At 56.5% G+C, this 17,919-nt stretch overlaps 1 protein-coding gene across 6 annotated transcripts; it reads right to left on the bottom strand.

Moving 5' to 3' along the window:
• Window positions 1-1,695: 1,695 nt before the first annotated feature.
• Window positions 1,696-13,955, bottom strand: HOOK2 (hook microtubule tethering protein 2). 6 transcript variants are annotated; one of them, XM_045083488.1, is made up of 23 exons: window positions 13,771-13,955; window positions 12,950-13,035; window positions 12,807-12,879; window positions 11,761-11,811; window positions 11,524-11,656; window positions 11,363-11,430; window positions 10,940-11,002; window positions 10,554-10,634; window positions 10,266-10,426; window positions 10,034-10,174; window positions 8,812-9,013; window positions 8,434-8,544; window positions 8,239-8,326; window positions 7,798-7,867; window positions 6,980-7,117; window positions 6,785-6,872; window positions 6,681-6,686; window positions 6,548-6,582; window positions 2,873-2,955; window positions 2,689-2,789; window positions 2,382-2,492; window positions 2,242-2,313; window positions 1,696-2,154 (listed from the first exon to the last, which is right to left on the bottom strand). In XM_045083488.1, the coding sequence occupies exons 1-23, from the start codon at window positions 13,813-13,815 to the stop codon at window positions 2,005-2,007; spliced, it is 2,157 nt and encodes a 718-aa protein (XP_044939423.1). In that variant the 5' UTR covers window positions 13,816-13,955; the 3' UTR covers window positions 1,696-2,004. The 6 variants fall into 6 exon arrangements, with proteins under 6 accessions (XP_044939423.1, XP_004748407.2, XP_004748408.2 ...); XM_004748350.3 differs by having other exon boundaries at window positions 2,689-2,792; window positions 13,771-13,954; XM_004748351.3 differs by lacking the exon at window positions 6,681-6,686 and having other exon boundaries at window positions 2,689-2,792; window positions 13,771-13,954.
• Window positions 13,956-17,919: the final 3,964 nt, after the last annotated feature.

The raw sequence follows: 17,919 nt of genomic DNA, 5'->3' as shown, positions 1-17,919 counted from the left end.
TCTGCCCTCTGAGAATGACCCCATCAGTGTCCATGGCTTTACTCATTCATTAATGTAGCAGCCGGTCCCCAGACCACAGGCTCCTCCTCTCAGTCTTGTCTTATGATTCTGCAACTGACTTCTCTGCCCCAAGTCCCTGCATTCTCTGATACCCCTTCAGCGCTCCCAGTCTTAATTCAATCATATGGTGAATTCACACGTCCAGCCAGGATCCCTCTCCAGATTCCAGACTGGGAGAGCCATCTGTCTGCTTGGTATCTCTGTGCATCACCTTGAACAGAACATGCCCCCGAAACCAGCTCCTTCTTGGCTCCCCAATCTTCCCCAATTTACCTGTTGGCTTTGTTCTTCTGGGTGATAGGCCCAAATCTGGGAATCCTCTCCAACTCTTTCTCTTACCCCCTCCCTGTCCACCTAACAGCAAGTCTTATCAGTTCCATCTTCAAATTGTATCCAGAATCCGACCATTTCCCGTTCCTCTAGGGCCCACATCTTAGAGCCCCCAATGTCACCCATCCACTGGGACCAGGAACCACTGCCCTTGTCTCCCAGCTCCGGCCCTAACCATCCCCAGTCTGTTTCTTCTACAGTAGCCAAAGAGAGCTCATGAACACCTAAGTCAGGTACTGTCCCTCCCTTCCTTAGGACCTACATGATTCCCATGTCCCTTGGAATAAACGTATTCCCTGCAGTTCACAATCCCCCTGCCCTCATTTCTCTCCCCTCCTCCCCTCACTCACTTCACACTGGGCTCCTCACTGTCCCTCTAAGCACGAAGCAAAGCCTCATCGCATATCCTGCTCCCACTGCTTGGAACACTCTTTCCCAGATACCTACACACTCACCCCACCCCCCACCTCCTTCAGGTCTCTGTCACTTCCTTGGTGAGGCTGCTTCTGCTGGCCTTTTACTTAAAATCACCCCATCCCTTGGGACGCCTGGGTGGCCCAGTTGGTTAAGTGACTGCCTTCGGCTCAGGTCATGATCCTGGAATCCCGGGATTGAGTCCCATATTGGGCTCCCTGCTCGGCAGGGAGTCTGCTTCTCCCTCTGACCCTCTCACTTCTCATGCTCATTCTCTCTCTCACTATCTCTCTCTCAAATAAATAAATTCTTAGAAAATAAATAAAGGGCGCCTGGGTGGCTCAGTGGGTTAAAGCCTCTGCCTTCAGCTCAGGTCATGATCCCAGGGTCCTGGGATCGAGCCCTGCATCGGGCTCTCTGCTCAGCAGGGAGCCTGCTTCCTCCTCTCTCTCTGCCTGCCTCTCTGCCTACTTGTGATCCCTGTCAAATAAATAAAATCTTTTTAAAAATAAATAAATTTTAAAAATTTAAAAAAATAAAAAATAAATAAAATCCCCCCATCCCAAATGGACGTCCCACATCCCCGTCACTTCTGACTGCTTTCTTTTTCTCTGTAGCACTTTTCACATCAAACTTTTACTTTATTTTGTTTACTGTCTGTCCGCCTTCATGAGGAACGACAGCTTCATAAGGCAGGAATTTTAGTCTGAAGCTTCTTCAAAAAAACCACCACACGCCCATACAGTTACACAGACACAAACATGGTTCTCAATGGGTGCTGTCAGTCACTCATGCCTTAGTGAGAACACAAGCCAGGCCTTTCAAAAAGCAATGCTCTGAGTCCCTGGCCTGTCTTCTCTCCCTCTCCTCAGCGCCCAGAGTACAGCCAGGGCAGATTGAAAATCTTTATTGTTTTTCTTCTCAAATATAAAAATCACTCTCTCCCCTGGCATCTCATTAACCCCAGGTTGAAAATCAAGGATAAGAATCACATTGCTAATAAGAACAGGCCCTCCCCTGCCTCCTGCTCTATCCTGCACTCTTGTCCCATCTCAGAGAACAGAGGGCAGAAGTCATGACCTTAAGGCTCTCAGGCTGTTGGCTGAGGCCTTCCTCATGCTGGGCCCCAGGTGAGCTGGGAGGAATCCAAGGCGGACTGAGCCCCAGCTGGCTGGGCAGGTGGCAGGATACCGAGGTCTATCAGTGCTTGTCCATGGGGCGCGTGTTCAGGGATGCTAGGCGTCCCAGGGGCCCCCGGCGAGTGTTGGTGGCCAGGCGCTGCTGGGCCAGGAATGACTGGGCGTGGGCGGGTGCCCGCTCCTCCCCAGCTCGCTGCTGCAGAGCCATGCCCTGGAGGGAGGAAGAGGGGAGACAGTTGGGGTCAAGTTGAGCCCCACAGCACATTCCAGAACCCTTACTACAGAGACACGCACTCACCATATTATACCAGGCACTGATGAGCAACTTTTCTTCCTGCTCCCGCTGACTTCGACTCTTCTCAAAGTCCATCTGCCAAAGAGGGACCAGTCAGGGGCCTGCATATGCTGGGGACAGCGAGAAGTGAGGAGGACACCCACCTCCAGGTGCCGGATGCGGACGTCCCGCTCCCGAAGCTGTGTCCTCAGGGTGTGAAGTTCTGGGGGTGCCCCCCCCGACGGCCGTTGTTTGGGTTCCAGGGTCTGCATGACCTAGGGTTTGGGAAAGACACAGGCAGGGTGACCTTGACCTTGCACGGCCTTGAGACTCGTTGGGCTGCATTAAGCATGGTGCAGAAGTCTGTGATATGATGGCGGTACGGCAGGTGCAGAAGTGGGAGGCAGAGAGGTGCACACTGGTGGGAGGCACGGGTTGGTGGGAGGCCCGTGGAGCCCCCAGGGTGCTCACCGTGTGCACCCTGTCCACGTAGCAGCGGTAGCGCTCTTCCATGGCCCGCAGGTCTGCATCCTTCTTCTGCAGGCTATGCTGCAGCTCCTCGATACGCCGGGCTGCTGTGGGAACAAAGGGACCCCTCAGCTCCCCACCTAGCTCAGGGCCCTCCCGCCCCACCCAGCCGCTGCGTCCCACTCACTGCCGCTGTCAGCAGGCGGTTCCAACTCCTCGATGTATTCTCGCTTCCTCTGCAGCTCCAGATCCGCTTCATGCAGCTTCTGCCTGTGCACAGAGGATGGGCAGCAGCAGGCTGACCACTGGGCCCCCTTCCCTTTCTCCCACTGATGGCCACAGCCTTCCCTGCCGGCCACCATGCACCTGCCTGGCTGCAGAGAAACCTGGGTGCCATCCCCCCAAGACAAGCGCTGCGCCTCGGTCCCATCATCTCCTAAGCCATCGGAGCCACAACCATCCATACCCCTCAACAGGTGGCTCCTGCACCAGCCCCCTGTGCATCCACTCCTCTCCATTCCCCAGCGCACACGCTGGCCCAGCCACCGTCACCCTGTGCCAGCCTCTTCTACGTTCAACCTCAGTGCCTTTCTCCACCCAGCAGCCAGGTATCCTTCTAGCAGGCAAATTTCTTCTAACAAAAAGAAACTGCAAGGTGTAAAACCTTATAGTTCTGCCACCTGAGGCAAAACCCCAAAGATCTAAGAACACTCCCTGTAGGTGAGATTATTATCGTGTGCTGGATATGGAGCTCGGTCTAACACCGAACCGTGAAACTCGGGCTATGTCTACCAAGATTATAAAGCCATGTGCCCTCTAGATCCCCAATTCCACTTTGTCAACATATCTGCACAGAAGCAAAACGAAGCACATACGAGGTTTTACTTTGTGGCACTGTTTGAAATTGCAAATACCTAGAGAGAATGACTTTTTAAAAGATTTTATTTATTTACTTGAGAGAAAGAGTGAGCAAGAGAGACCACAAGCCGGGGGAAGGGCAGAGGAAAGGGAGGAGCAGACGCCCTCGTGAGCAGGGAGCCAGATGTGGGACTGGATCCCAGGACCCTGGGATCATGACCTGCGCTGAAGGCAGATGCCTAACCAACTAAGCCACCCAGGCATTGGAAAGAATGACTTATATACATTATGACATTCACAAAAAAATGTTACAGGACAGCTCTCTGGATTGGAATTTCACAGGAGAATTAAGCCCCGATGTTTCCATATATCCATCCTCTGTAATGAAATAACTTTTGTCTGCACTCTGGGTTGGTACTAGCTACAATCTATCCTTGGCAGAAGTCAAGCAAATCATTTTCTTTAAGGCCTAATTTCCCCATGGAACCCTAGTCGTCAAGAGCTACTGTATTTATTGAAACAAAAACAAAACAACAACAATAACAACTATTCACATGGCAAAATTTCCCAGCCAGCTTTTTTTTTTTTTTAAAGATTTTATTTATTTATTTGACAGAGAGAGATCACGAGTAGGCAGAGAAGCAGGCAGAGAGAGAGGAGGAAGCAGGCTCCCTGCTGAGCAGAAAGCCCCATTCGGGGCTTGATCCCAGGACTCTGGGATCATGACCTGAGCTGAAGGCAGAGGCTTTAACCCACTGAGCCACCCAGGCGCCCCTCCCAGCCATCTTCTTAAGTAAGAGAAGCAAAGGGCAGACTAGCAGATATCAAGTTACTTTTCATATAGGTAACTGAGAAATCAGAATAAAAATTTATATTCATATTAATTTACGTTTGCTTAAAAAATTTCATGAGAAAAAAAATCTCATGAGATTTTTATTTTTTATTTTTTTAAGATTTTATTTGGGGCGCCTGTGTGGCTTGGATGGTAATTGTCTGCCTTCAATTTGGGGCATGATCCCCAGGTGCTGGGATCGAGTCCCACATCAGGCTCCCTGCTCGGCAGGGAATCTGCTTCTCCCTCTCTCTCTGCTTCTCCCCCTGCTTCTGTGCTCGCTCTCTCTCTTTCTCTCTCTCTCAAATGAATAAATAAAGGTTTTTTTTTTTTTTTTTTTTTTTGGCTCAGGTCATGACGCCAGGGTCCTGGGATCAAGTCCTATATCCGGCTCCTTGCTCAGCAGGGAGTCTGCTTCTCCCTCTGCCACTACCCCTCCCTCTTCCATGTTCACTCTTTCTTGCTCTCTCGGTCAAATAAAATCTTTAAAAAAAAAAAAAAAGGAAAACTATTTTTTTAAATATTTTATTTAATTATTTGACAGAAAGAGATCACAAGTAAACAGAGAGGCAGGCAGGCAGGCAGGCAAAGAGAGGAGGAAGCAGGCTCCCTGCTGAGCAGAGAGCTGGATGTAGGGCTTGATCCCAGGACTCTGGGATCATGACCCGAGCTGAAAGCAGAGGCTTTAACCCACTGACCCACCCAGGTGCCCTCAAAAAAAGTTTCTTAAAAAAATAAAATGTGGGGGCGCCTGGGTGGCTCAGTGGGTTAAGCCGCTGCCTTCGGCTCAGGTCATGATCTCAGGGTCCTGGGATCGAGCCCCGCATCGGGCTCTCTGCTCAGTAGGGAGCCTGTTTCCTCCTCTCTCTCTCTCTGCCTGCCTCCTCTCTGCCTACTTGTGATCTCTGTCAAATAAATAAATAAAATCTTTTTAAAAAAATAAATAAAATAAAATGTGTATGGGACACCTGGGTGGCTCAGTTGGTTAGGCAGCTGCCTTCGGCTCAGGTCATGATCCCGGCATCCTAGGATCGAGTCCCACATCGGGCTCCTTGCTCCGCAGGGAGCCTGCTTCTCCCTCTGACTCTGCCTGCCATTCTGTCTGCCTGTGCTCCCTCTCGCTCGCTCTCTCTCTGACAAATAAATAAATAAAATCTTTAAAAAATAAATAAATAAAAAATAAATAAAATGTGTGTGGGGGTGTGTGCCTGGGTGGCTCCAGTGGGTTAAGCCTCTGCCTTCGGCTTGGATCATGATCTCAGGGTCCTGGGATTGAGCCCCACTAGGGCTCTCTGCTCAGCTGGGAGCCTGCTTCCCCCTCTGCCTCTGCCTGCCTCTCTGCCTACTTGTGACCTCTCTCTGTGTGTGTCAAATAAATAAATAAAATCTTTAAAATAAAAAATAAAATAAAATAAATAAAACAAAACAGGGGGGATGCCTGGGTGCCCAGGTCATGATCTCAGGGTTCTGGGATCTAGTCCTGCATTGGGCTCCTTGCTCAGTAGGAAGCCTGTTTCTCCCTCTCCCTTTTCCTCTGCCCTTCCCCCTACTTGTGCCCGCTCTCAAATAAATAAATAAAATCTTAAAAAATAAAAAAGAATAGGGGCGCCTGCCTGGCTCAGTCTGTTGAGCATCTGACTCTTGATTTCCACTCAGGTCATGATGTCTGGGTGAAGGGATTGAGCCCTTGGTCAGGCCCTGTGCTCGGCTGAATCTTGCTTGTCCCTCTGTCTCTGCTCTCCCTGCTCGTGTTCTCTCTCTCTCAAATGACTAAGTAAGTAAAATTTAAAAATGTAAACCAAATAAAATCATTTTTTCTTTAATTATTACTATTATTTTTTTAGTAATCTCTACACCCAATGTGGGACTCAAACCCATGACTCCGAGATCAAGAGTCATATGCTCCACCGACAGCCAGCCAGGCACCCCCCAAATAGTTTTTTAACAGTATAAAATGTAAAAAGTGAGAATCACCTTTTTCTCCCCCATTGTTCCCCCCAGGCAGTTCATACTCCTTCCCTTGGCCCCTAAGACCCTACTTGATCTGATCCTTCTCTGTTTTGGCTGACTGGTTCTCCTCATAAATAAATACCCACAGACAATAAATGTCCCCCACACCTGCGTCCCAGCCCCCCCCCCCCACACCAGGAATGCCCTCTCTCGGGGACTCACAGATGTTCCTCCAGCTTCCTCTTCAGCAGGGCGGACTGGGAGAGAGAACAGGCACTGGGTGAATGGGGGTCGAGCTCCCAACTCCTTCCAGGGGTGAGGGCAGGGGCTGCCACCCTGGGCCCACGGTACTTACAATCGACTGCAGAGGACATCGTGCAGCAGGGAGGAGAGAGAGAAGGGTTACGGGCGGGGGGGGGGCAGGAGAGGGGGGCAGGAAGGGAGGAGGTGGGCACTCACATCCTCAGTCTTGCCCCCCTGCTCTTGCAAGGCCTTCTGCAAGTCCTCCACCTGCGCCCGCAGCTCCAACAGCTGCTGCTGGTTCAGCCTGCAGGAGTGCGGGGCTGCTGAGTGCCTGCGCCCGCCCTCTGCCCCCACTCACACGCCCCCTCCACGCGCACGGTGGGGGGTGCCCTCCACCATGTGGGTCCTCACCGCAGCTGCGTTTCCAGCCCGTGGCGCGCGCGGTTGGCGTCCTCCAGGTGGCGCTGCAGCTCCTCCTGCCGCTCCCGGTAGGCCGCCTCCTGCTGGCACAGCTGCTTGTTCTCCAGCTGAAGCCGCAGGAGCGTCTCCCTGCCGAGGGCGGGAGTGAGCGGGGCTGGAGACGGGTCACCCCGCAGGCCTGCCGGGGCTCTGGCAGGGACACTGGGACGGACAGGGCTGGCAGAGGGACAGAGCCCTGGGAGACAGCCCAGTCAGACCCCGGGGCCGGATCAAAGTAATGGGGACCAAAATGGGCGGGGTTTTGAGCGGGGCCTAAGGGTGGAGCCAGGCAAAGGCGGGGCTACGGGAGCGGGTTAGAACATTTAGCATCGCGCTGTGGCTGGGAGAAAGCAAGGGTGCGGAATGACAGACGCAGAAATGGGAAGAACTGGGTTGGGGGCGTTCATCTGGGCAAGACACGGGGCACTGAGCCTAGCACGGGCTACAATGAGGACAGCACTACGCCCCGTGGGCAGAGTCCGACGTGAGGGGGGGGGGGTGCCGGGGGTAGGAATTTTGCTCGGTGAGTGGAGCCAGATGGGTTGGACCTAATTTGTGTACTGAGGCTGGATCCTGGAGAGGCAAGCAACCCATAAGGCCTAGAGCGCCAACCAGGTAAGGGCCGAATTAGGAATGAGTGGACCTAGGAGCCAAGCTAGGACCGGGGATCCCAGCACAGCAGGCCAGGCCAGTAGTAAGTGTGTACACTGGGAGCGGGGCTGAGGGGTGGGCTCTGGGTGCGGACAGAGCTCTGAGCGACCGCAGGGTACCTCAGCTCCGCAGGTAGGATCTCTGCTGCTAAGTTTTCCACAGCTGGTGAGGTGGGATCCAGCGAAGGGTCTGGAGTATGTCAGAAACGTCTTCAGGTTGATGCACGGCTCCTGCCCCCAGCCCTAGTGTTCTCTTTCCAAGAATCATCTCTGGGGACTCAAGTTTGGCCCAGAGCCTGGCTTAACACAAGCCTCACTTCCAGCTTGACAGGGAGCAGTGACACGTGGCGTGAGTTTGCCTTTGCCCCACCCTGATCCTGGGAGGTCAGCACCTGCCTTCTGTCAGCCCTTGCCACCTCCCTCCGTTCTAGCCTGTCTCCAAAGTGGCCTAGCTCTGGCCCCAGCCTAGACAAGCCCTGGGACGCTGGTTTTCTGTCTGCCCTAACAGCACCTTAAGGCCCCCCTTCCCCAGGCCCTAGGGCTGAAAGTCCTCCGACTCACCAGCCTGGGTGGGCCCCCGGGGCTGGAGCTGGGCACAGCGCAGTTCCTCATTGGCCTCCCGCAAGGAGTCCCTCTCTGCCAGCAGCCGCTGGAGCACAGGGTGCAAGATGCTGTTGGAGGCAGGGCTGGCCTCCCGGGGACCGGGCTATGCCAGGATGGACAGGGTGGGGCTTAGATGCGGGACTTCAGCCTCACCTCCTTCTCCTTTGTCACCAACTCATACTTCTCCTCCAGATTTCGACACTCGAAGAGCCATTTCTCAGCCTTCATGGCCTCCTCCTGCCTTTGGCCCTGAAGTTCCTGAACCTGAACAGAGAGGACGGGTGGGGAGGCAGGGCTGGAAGGTGGAGGCGTGGGGCCAGCGAGGCCAGACACAGAGAACTTGAGAGCAGTGAGGCTTCCAAGCCCAGGGAGGAGCCGGCATGACTGAAGGGCACTACCCGAAATGAGGGACAGAGGGCTCTGGGGGCAGGGGCTCAGCCACCCTGAGGATGGGCCAAAGTGAGAGGGGTGAGGGGTCCAGCGGCCTGGAGCACCCGGTCCTCCCAGGCTCTGCCCTGGTCTCCGCCGCACCTGCCGCCGCTGTGCCTCGAGCTGGGCACGAAGCGAGCCGGCCCGGCGTAGCTCATCCTCCAGCTGCCGGGTCCGCTCGGCGTGGCCGGCGTTGCGCTCCTCCAGCTGCCGCACCTGCCGCCTCAGCTCCCGCAGCTCACCCAGCCGGCGCCGACAGCTGCTCAGCGTGGCCTCCAGCTGTCCAGCACGCTCAGAGGACTGCCTGGGGGAGGAGGCAAGTTGGGAGAGGAGGCCTGGGTTTGGGCACAGGGTTCAGCTTGGATCTAAGGCCCTCCATCAAGGGGAAGAGGTCATGTCACCTGGGGATGTGTGCATTCAAGGTGGTAGATCGTGAGGGTCAGAAGTCAGCCTGGGCCTGGTGATGTTGGAGAGTCATTAAGGGGCACAGAGGGAGACCTAAGCACCAGTGGTTAGCCCAGGGTCATACTCAGGGATGGGGGGGCAGATTTGGGGTATATGGAATGACTGATGGGTTCCAGGAGGAATGATGGTGCCCAGAGGCTCCGACGAGCCTCCAAGAACCATTTGAGGTTATAAGGTGGCTACGGGATCAATGAGGGCATGGTGGGGTCATGTGGGGTCATGGGGGGTCATGGGGGGAACTTCAGGCCAGAGGCCTCTGTGGTCCTTTAAGGTGCAGTAGGGATTCACTAGACACTTTAACATTACAGGGGTGCTGGGGGTCACAGGGGAGCCTTCTGAGGTTACAGAAGGCATGGTGAGGTCTAGGAAGTAGGTGTTCTGGAGGCCCATCAAGTCCTCTGGGGCTGCACGGGTGCTATGGAGTCCTAAGAAGGGACAGTCCTATCATGAGGGGCACAGAAGGGTCATGGGGGGTGCAAGGGCGGGAACGACTGCATTTTGGGTCCTGGAGGGCACAAAAGAATCCTGGGGCACGATGGCACCTGGGCAGCAAGGGAACAGGGGTGGGCAGCTGGTAGCTGGGGTGTGGGGAAGCACCAAGGTCTGGGGACTATAATGTGGGATCCCAAGGGCACACTGTGGGGTCCTGGGGGGCACCAGGGATCCAGGAACCTTGATGGTGTCCAGAAGACACGGGGGAGTCCAGGGACAGTACAGTGGGACTCAGGAGGTCCCCGTGGAGTCTAGGAGACATGGTGCAGGTTCACTGGGCATCTGGGGGTTTTCGAGGGACTGTGGCATCAGAGGGACACGGTGGCAACGAGTGTGTGCGGTGAGGACCCAGGGACCAGCCACTCACCGCAGCTCGTCCATCTCATCCTTCAGCGCCTGCGCCTCCTGGGCCAGACTGGTCAGCGCCTGGTTCCGCTGCTGCAGCTCCGAGACCTCCCGCTCCAGCTCGGCACAGTGCAGGCGCTCGTCCTCCCTGCTGTTCTCCAGCCTGGGGGTGGGGCGGGAAGAGAGGGACGCTTGAGGCCACTGGAGGCGGGCTGACCCCCTGGCCTGCTGGCCACAGCCCCAGCTGACCGCACCTGAAGTTCTCCTCCTGCAGCTGCTCCAGCTGGGACTGCAGCAGCAACAGCTTCTTGGCAGTGAGGCCCGAGGCGCCCTCGCCCTCTTGCCGGCCAGCCCGCTCCCGCAGCGCCGCGTTCTCCTGGGCCAGGCTCTGCTTCTCCTCGGCCAGGAGCACCAGCTGCAGGCAGGAGGTGCACAGGAGCTAGAGTTCGGCGCGGGGGAGGACGGAGTGGGGGGCGGGGGACGGAGGCGAGGCGAGCAGCTGGGCCCCAGGACCGCCTGTGCACCCCCGCCCCACCTCTCACCTGCCGCTCTAGGTCCAGACAGCGCTGCCGAAGTTCATCCCCTTCATCGGCCTGCTCGCTCAGGAAGTAGTACCTTCGGGACTGAGGAGGGGAGTGGAGTGGAGGGTGGGGAGGGGTGAGGAAGTCAGGGACCCCCCCCCCCCCGCAAAGAGACTAGGGGGAGGCTGGTGCCTCTAGTGGCAGAGAGGAGCCCAGAAACCCTGAAGACCTCACAGAGGGCTGGGACTCCAGGGCACTGGAGGGAAGGTGATGTGGGAACGAGGGAAGAGGCGAGAACCCTGAGGGATGGAGGGAGTCTATATGCTTAAGGTCAAGTTCCTCCTCCTGAGGCAGCCCTGAGACTCAGTGGTGGGCTTGGGCCTTTAACAAGGTCCCCCACCTCTTACCTGGTTATCAAAGTTCCCATAGGTTTCTGGTGACAGGGAGTCAGGGGTGTCTTTGGTCATGAGCTGAAGCGGGGCAGGAGGACATGGAGATGAGCTGGGCCCTCTGGGGGTGGCCATTAAAGCTTCCACGCTCCAGCCTAAGGATCTCTCCATCCTCCTGTCCCCACAACCAGTTCTCCCCAAGAACCCCAGTCTAGAGGCTGCCTTCCTGCCATGGATCCAGCAGGGAGGCTGGGTCCTTTGAGGGTGCAAAATTGTGACTCCAAGCTGGTAAGAGCTGGCAGACACATGAGACAGGGAAATCTGGCCAGCTGAGTTCCAGGAAGAGCCCAGACCTTACCAGGCCCAAGCCTGTGCCCAGTGGCCTCTGCTCTGGTGTCCCCTCCCCTGGTGCTCCTCGCCACACTAGGCACCCCCACCTACCTCCTGGATGGCTTCCATTACCACATGCTGCACAGATTCCTCCAGTGTCATGATTCTCTGGATGTGTTCTGGGGAATCAAGGTGGGGAACAGTGAAACCCGGGGACAGGGGGTGAGGAGGATTTCCTCGGGTCGTCCCCTGGGGGCTCCGAACCTGCATACCCTGCTTTTTCTCGCAACTGATGGCACAGCCAAGCACCAGCTGAAGCAGCTTGCCAAGTTCTTCTGGGTCTGAAAACTCGCCAATGAGGCTCACGTCTGGAAGGTGCTGCTCCAAAACAGGATGTCCCAGGACCTGAGAACAGGGGGTGGGGGTGGGAAGAGGGGATATGGGGGCTCACAGACACTCACCTCCTCCCAAACCAACCCCGCCCCCTAAATCCTGTCACAGTTACTCACATCCTGGGAGTACTCCACCAAGCTCTGTAAGATGGTCTTCAGATTGCTAACCTAGGGAGGGGCAAGGAGTTGTGCCCAGGGTCCCAGAGTGCTCCAGAACAAGCCAGGCAGCCCCCATTCTGAATCTGCCTATCCCAGCCTTTTCCCTCTGCCTTACTTCCCAATCCCTGCTCATCTCATCCTGTTTGGCACCATTCTCTATCTGAATGTCCTCTCTCCTAGGGGTGAACTATCCAGTCACCCGCCCTTCTTGTCCCCGTGCCTATCTTGTTTGCATGTCCCCAGAGCCCAGTCACTTCTCATCACCTGCCCTGCCACCCTTTAGCCCTAGCCGTCTTCCTCTCTCACCTGGATTACTGCACCAACCTGGTCTCAATTTCCACCCTGCTGCCTACCCCCCATTCCTCTCCAAGCAGCCAGAGGGAGCTTTTTCAAAGTCCAAATCCAGGTTGTGTCTTTCCTCTGCTAAAACCCTCCCTTGACTTTGCACAGCACTTAAAATAGAATCCATCTCCCTGCCCCAGCCTGCCCTCCTCCTGATGACCTCATCCACCATTCCTGCCCCCTTGTTCTCTGTTCTGACTGCCTTGCCTTTCCTCGATACCCCACGCTTATTCCCCACTTTGCATCTGCTGTTCCCTGTGCCTGGAATCCCATTTCTCCAAATTTCACATGGAGATCAGCCCATCTGGAGTAACCACCCACCTAGCTGCCCTCTCTTGTGGTCCAGCTTTTATTATTTACTATCTTCATAGAACTTACTGCCACTGGAAGTTAATGTTTCTGTTTCTGTGTGTGTGTGTGTGTGTGTGCATGTGTACGAATTTTTGTCTTTTTTATTCCTTGCTGCACACCCAGACCTGTTCCATAGGAAAAGGAAAGAACAGAGTTGGCTCGTCACCAGACATGTGTCCCTCTTCCTAGCCAAGTCTGTCCATCACCCAGGACATGTGTCTAGCTGACCCATTACCCAGGACATGTCTAGCTTAGCCTTCCCTGATTATCTCTTTGCCAGTCTGTCCCCCAGTCATGAGTCCACCTGTCACCTTCAGCCTCCAGTTGGGACCTGGGTCATCTGAGATGCCCTGGAGCCACGCCTCGTTGAACCAGGAAGGGTCTCTGGGGGCGAGAAGGTGGGATGAGCTGCTGGGGGACCTTTTCCGGACCCCTCCCCCTCAGCCCCACTCACATCTGGTTCAGCACATAGGCTACGGCGAGTCCACTGCTCAGGTCCTGGGGGCTGGTACAGGGCGACGGGACGTGGAACGTCTGCAACTGGGGAGGAAGAGGAAAGGGTAACGGGCAGTTCGGGCCTGGGAGAAGAGAACCATTCTCCTTTTTTTTTTTTTTTTTTTTAAAGATTTTATTTATCTATTTGACAGAGAAAGATCACAAGTAGACAGAGAGGCAGGCAGAGAGGGAGACAGAGGGAAGCAGGCTCCCTGCTGAGCAGAGAGCCCGATGCGGGACTCGATCCCAGGACCCTGAGATCATGACCCGAGCCGAAGGCAGCAGCTTAACCCACTGAGCCACCCAGGCGCCCCCCCATTCTCCCTTTTACAGACTTTCCCGGTCAGCAGGAACGTTCACAGTTGGCTGGGACTGGCCTATGGCTTTCTCAGACCAGCTCCGCGGAGGAGTGGCCTCGGCACACCTGGGACTGGAGGGGGCGTGGCCTCACTTCACTTCTGTTCAACAAGCCCCGCGCGACCAGGGCAGGGCGGAATCACGAGTCACCTGGTCCCTACAGGCCCCACGTGACCAGGTCAGCTCACCTGCGCCCTCGCCCTGTGTGACCCAGCCGCGAAGGGGCGGGGCCTCACCTGTTCTTTCCACGCAGACCTCCCACGTGACAGGGGCGGGTGCTCAGGCCAAAGTCCAACCGCCCTGCAAGCCCACCACCCTTTCCTCCTCCCAGTCCCAAGACAGAGGAGTAGACTTAGCCAAGGCCAGGGCTCCCGGGCAAGAAGAGCGGGCGCACACCTGTCCCTGGCCCCGCCCCCGACCTACCCAGGTGAGCAGAGACCCGCATAGCTCGGCCTTGTCCACGCTCATGGCTCCCGATCGGATTCGACCCCGGCCGTGGAGCTCCGCCACCGCAGCCACCTCCAGATCCGCCACCAGCGAGCGCCCGCAGCCCCGACCTCCCGCTCGGCCTAGAGCGCCGCCCCGCCCCGCCCCCTAGGCGCAGGCCCCGCCCCGGACACGTGATCTCCCGGCCCCGGGTAGGACTTCCAGTTCCCCCATCTTGGATCCGGGCGGCGTTCGAGTGCCCGCCTTGCCGCTAGGGGTCAGCCTGGGCCCAGCTTGCACATCCCAAGTGTGGCCCAGCTACCCCTCCTCCTTGGCTCTTTTGGGGGTACCGGAGACCTCACTATAATTCCTCATCATGTGAGGCGGAGCTATCCCACCCTGTTATACGGGCTTATTCAGGTCCTTTCCCTTCAGTTAGAAGAAATTCTGCTGCCTAACAACCTTATCGGAGCCCTGATCTGCCCTGGGAAAAGGCAGGCCATAACACGTTCTTTGGACTTCGAGGAGAGATCCTAAAGGGGTCTTCCCGGTGGAGGTGACTTGGGAGTCTTGACTCAGGGGTAAACAAGGAGAGACGAGCGTGGTCCTTAGGTCGAAGGCAGGATGAATCAGCCAGACTCAGGTCTTGGGCGATGGACAGACACGCTTGCCCAGTATGGATCTAGTTCCACCAAGCTTTGCCTGCGCCATACCCGCGCCACCCCACCCACCCCCCAGCCCCGAGCCCCTGAGGTCCTCCAGCTTCAGATCCCAGGACCAAGCCGCCCTCGTTCCCAAAGCCCACCAGGGGGCGCACACTGCAGGAGCGCAGCCAGCAGGGAAGCAATGTGCCCTTCAGAGACCCTGTCCGGGCGATGGAGGGGACTCAAGGGAAAGTGATAACAATAGTAGTTAATAAAATAGCAGTCACCATTTATTGTCTACAGTATGCAGTTCCTGCGCTAATCGATTTAAATTATATAGGCGGTTGAAATCTCCCCACGACTAGGTGGCAGGTGCTGTTTTAATTCCCGGTCGCAGGAGAGGAAACAGAGGCTCTAGTTGGCTTTAGAGGAAAGGGCAAAGCCCCGGCCCGCACCCTTTGGCGCCAGAATACCGCAGCAGCTCCTCTCCCACGAGGCGGGCAAGGTAATGAGCAGTAATTAGAGGTTATTAGCTGTACCTGGAGGGAGGGGCGGGCTCTGCTTTGGGGGTGGGTCTAGGTCTGAGGGGAGGGGTGCTACTCTCTCCAACCCTGAGTCGGGCTCCCGCGACCCTGCCCTGGAGCGGGTTGAGCAAGATGAGAGCACCCCCACGCCGCATCGCAAGAGCACAGTCACTCTGCCATCAGAAACCCAGTTACAGCCCACTCAGACGCGCAGCCCCACGCACGCGGGGGCCTCCCAGGCTCGTCTACACCCCCACACCCCCTTCCCGCGTTGTTTTCGGCCTCCGACCCCGGGGAGTGGGGTGAGGAGGAGGAGGAGGAGGGAAGGGGACAGGGGCCGGCAGTGCCGGCTTCCGGGCTGGGCTGCCTTCCGGCGGGCGGGCGTGGGAACAATTACCGTTGGCTCCCCTTCCCGCACCCACCGGAGGACGGGGTGCTGCCAATCGGGGGAAATGGGGCCACCCTACCCCCAGATAAAAGTGGAAGATGGGCCTGGAACCACGGTTCTTACAAGCAATGGGGTGCTGGGACTGTTTGCGGGAGGGCCTGTTTGCTCAGTGATGGGAGACATGCTCTGACCGCCACATATTTGGGGTGGGATCCCCGATATTTGCAAAAAACCTGCAGGGATCTTGATGTGTAGGAAGAATCTGGGAATCCAAATATTTGGGGCATGGACTTAAATTGTTCTAATGTGATATGGGCTTTCTAGATTAGATGTTCAGTGACCTGAGTCCCCAGATTTAAGGAAAGGTCTGGGTGCCCTCAATTTGGGAGAGAAGCCATAACCCTCCCTTTGGGGCTGCAGGGATTCTTACGTTTGTGGGGAAAGGAAGCTTCCATGTTGGCAGGAAAGAGTGAAATCTCTGTTATGGGATTCAGGGAGCCCCACTGTTGGGGGTGATCTGGATACCTTCAATTCAATGAAAGGGATCACAAGCCCTTACTTTGAGGCAGGAACCTTGTATTTGGGGAAAGATGCAAACCTCCATTTTTGGTGGAGCGAGCCCCAAATTTTGAGGGGATGCCCCAGAGGCCTCCATTAGTAGGGACAGAGAGTGTGGGTGGGGGCCAGCAGCCCCCAGCTGGTTTGGAGACCCAACCCCCTCCTGCCTGTTTCCAGGAACAGCTGGGTCCGGCCTGGGTTGTACTGCTGGGAAGCTGGTGACTCAGCCCCTCCCTGCGGCCACAGCTGGACCCCGGCCCATCCCCTTCAGCCTTCACATCTGGGCAGAGACCCAGTCATGAGGGCTAAGATGGGGATCGCGGGTACACACAACTGGAGGATGCTGTCCTTTCCCCAGGACAAGGGGGAAAGAACATCACCCTGTGGACACCATGGTCCACCCAGCTACAGGGTGGACACCATGGTCCATACCAGGAGGGACTCTGGCAGGCCTTTTGCCCTTATAGGCACTGACAGCTTACCACCGGGAACTCCCATCCTGTCCTCCCCATGCGCGCGCACGTGCGTGCGTGCGTGTGTGTGCCTGTCTGTCTGCCTGAATCCATGTAAAGTGTGCTCACATTTATGTGAGATGGTAAGTCTGTGATTGTGTGTGCACAGGCATTGTGTCTGCATCCGCCTGTGTCTTGGGGCCCTGGGAATTTATGCAATAGACTGTGATTTGGTGGGGGGGGTGCTGATGGGGACTGGGGCACACACTTCTCTATACGCAACCTTGCTGTGTGTCTACATCCCTGTCATTTTTTGGTATGAGAAGTGGGTGACAGTGTGACAATCAGTACCTCAGTGTGGCTTTAGGTTCTGTTTTTGTGTGACCATGTCTTTTCTCTCCACGTGGCTTTCTTTCAAGGACATGTGTGTCCTTGATTTGTCCACATCCCCATGACAGAGTGTCCTGTGTGTGCGTTGTGGGTTTGTCTGTGACTCTAACTTGTGCACCCTATTTGTGATAACTGTAGGACAGCATGGCTGTCCTTTCTGTTCCCACCATGTGTCTCTGTGCCTTTACAATCTCTATGTGAGAGGCATGGTGACTGTGTTCCATCTGGAGTCCTGGCGTCCAAGACTTTGTATCTGTGTCTTACTTTGTCTTGGTGATGACGGTGTGGCGTTATCAGAGTACCTATACATAGAACCCACCTGTGTAGGGAGATACCCTGTCTGTCTCCACACACAAAGAATAACGTTTGTGCCTGTGTAACCATCTGGGTCTTCCTGTGTGTCTGTGTGTCCGTATGACCCTTTCCGTGACCGCTGCGGGGCTGGCTGGACTACTGTAGGTTTGAGCCAGTGTATGGCAGGTGTATCCTGTGTCCGTGTGACACTGTGGGTCATCGGAGAGTTTGTGACCTTGTATATGGGGGGGGGTGTCAAAGTAACCGGGGACACCGCGATCAGCGGAGGCGGAGATGTGCGCAGTGGGCACCACCCGCCCCACGTCCCTCTGCTCTACGCCGGGAGGAGCCCCTCCCCGCGCTGCGGGGGCGCGTGCGTCGTGCGTGACGTGAGACACGACGGGGGTCGCTGCATGCGTGAAGCCCGACGCGGTCGTGCGTGCGAGCGCGGGGCGGGGGAATGGGCTAACTGCGTGCGCGTGTGCGTGGGCGGGCGCGGGGTGGGGCGCGCGGGGGCGCGCGGGGTATAGCCCCGCCCCCTCCCCGGGCTTTGGGCGCCGGTGAAACCCGGGAGGGGGCCGCCGTTAACCCCTTCCTGCCCGACCTGAAACTTGTGGCCCCTCAACGGAGTGCGCGGGGGCTTCCCCGGCGCGCGGGGGCCGTCCCTGCTGAGAGAGGAACTCCCCCCCGTGGAGCTGAGAGACCCCCGGTTACCATGGGAATCGGAGCTTCCCGCGCGGCCTGACGCGTGCTTCCCTCCCCTCCCCCCCCCTCCGCTCCGCTCTTCCTTCAGCTCCGTGGTCCACCGGCAGTGCGCTTCCCGCTCCCGGTCTCTTGGGGGAAGGGGGTGGGGGTCAGCGAGGCTGGAGCGTGCGTGACTCAGGCCAGTGCGGGGG

The sequence above is a fragment of the Mustela putorius genome, unplaced genomic scaffold, assembly GCF_011764305.1.
Source record: "Mustela putorius furo isolate JIRA1106 unplaced genomic scaffold, ASM1176430v1.1 tig00000095_pilon_pilon_pilon, whole genome shotgun sequence".
In the NCBI taxonomy this organism is placed as follows: Eukaryota; Metazoa; Chordata; class Mammalia; order Carnivora; family Mustelidae; genus Mustela; species Mustela putorius.
Note: the sequence above shows the minus strand (reverse complement) of the source record. Positions and strands in the feature narration are given on the sequence as shown.

Bases quoted from the DNA above. Each gene is read 5' to 3' on its own strand.
- HOOK2 (XM_004748350.3), bottom strand. From the start codon at position 13,815: ATGAGCGTGGACAAGGCCGAGCTATGCGGGTCTCTGCTCACCTGG. The intron at 13,036-13,770 runs GTAGGTCGGGGG...CTTCCTCCCCAG, and splicing joins GCGGGTCTCTGCTCACCTGG to TTGCAGACGTTCCACGTCCC. The intron at 2,793-2,872 runs GTGAGTGGGACG...TTGTTCCCACAG, and splicing joins ACCGCCTGCTGACAGCGGCA to CAGCCCGGCGTATCGAGGAG.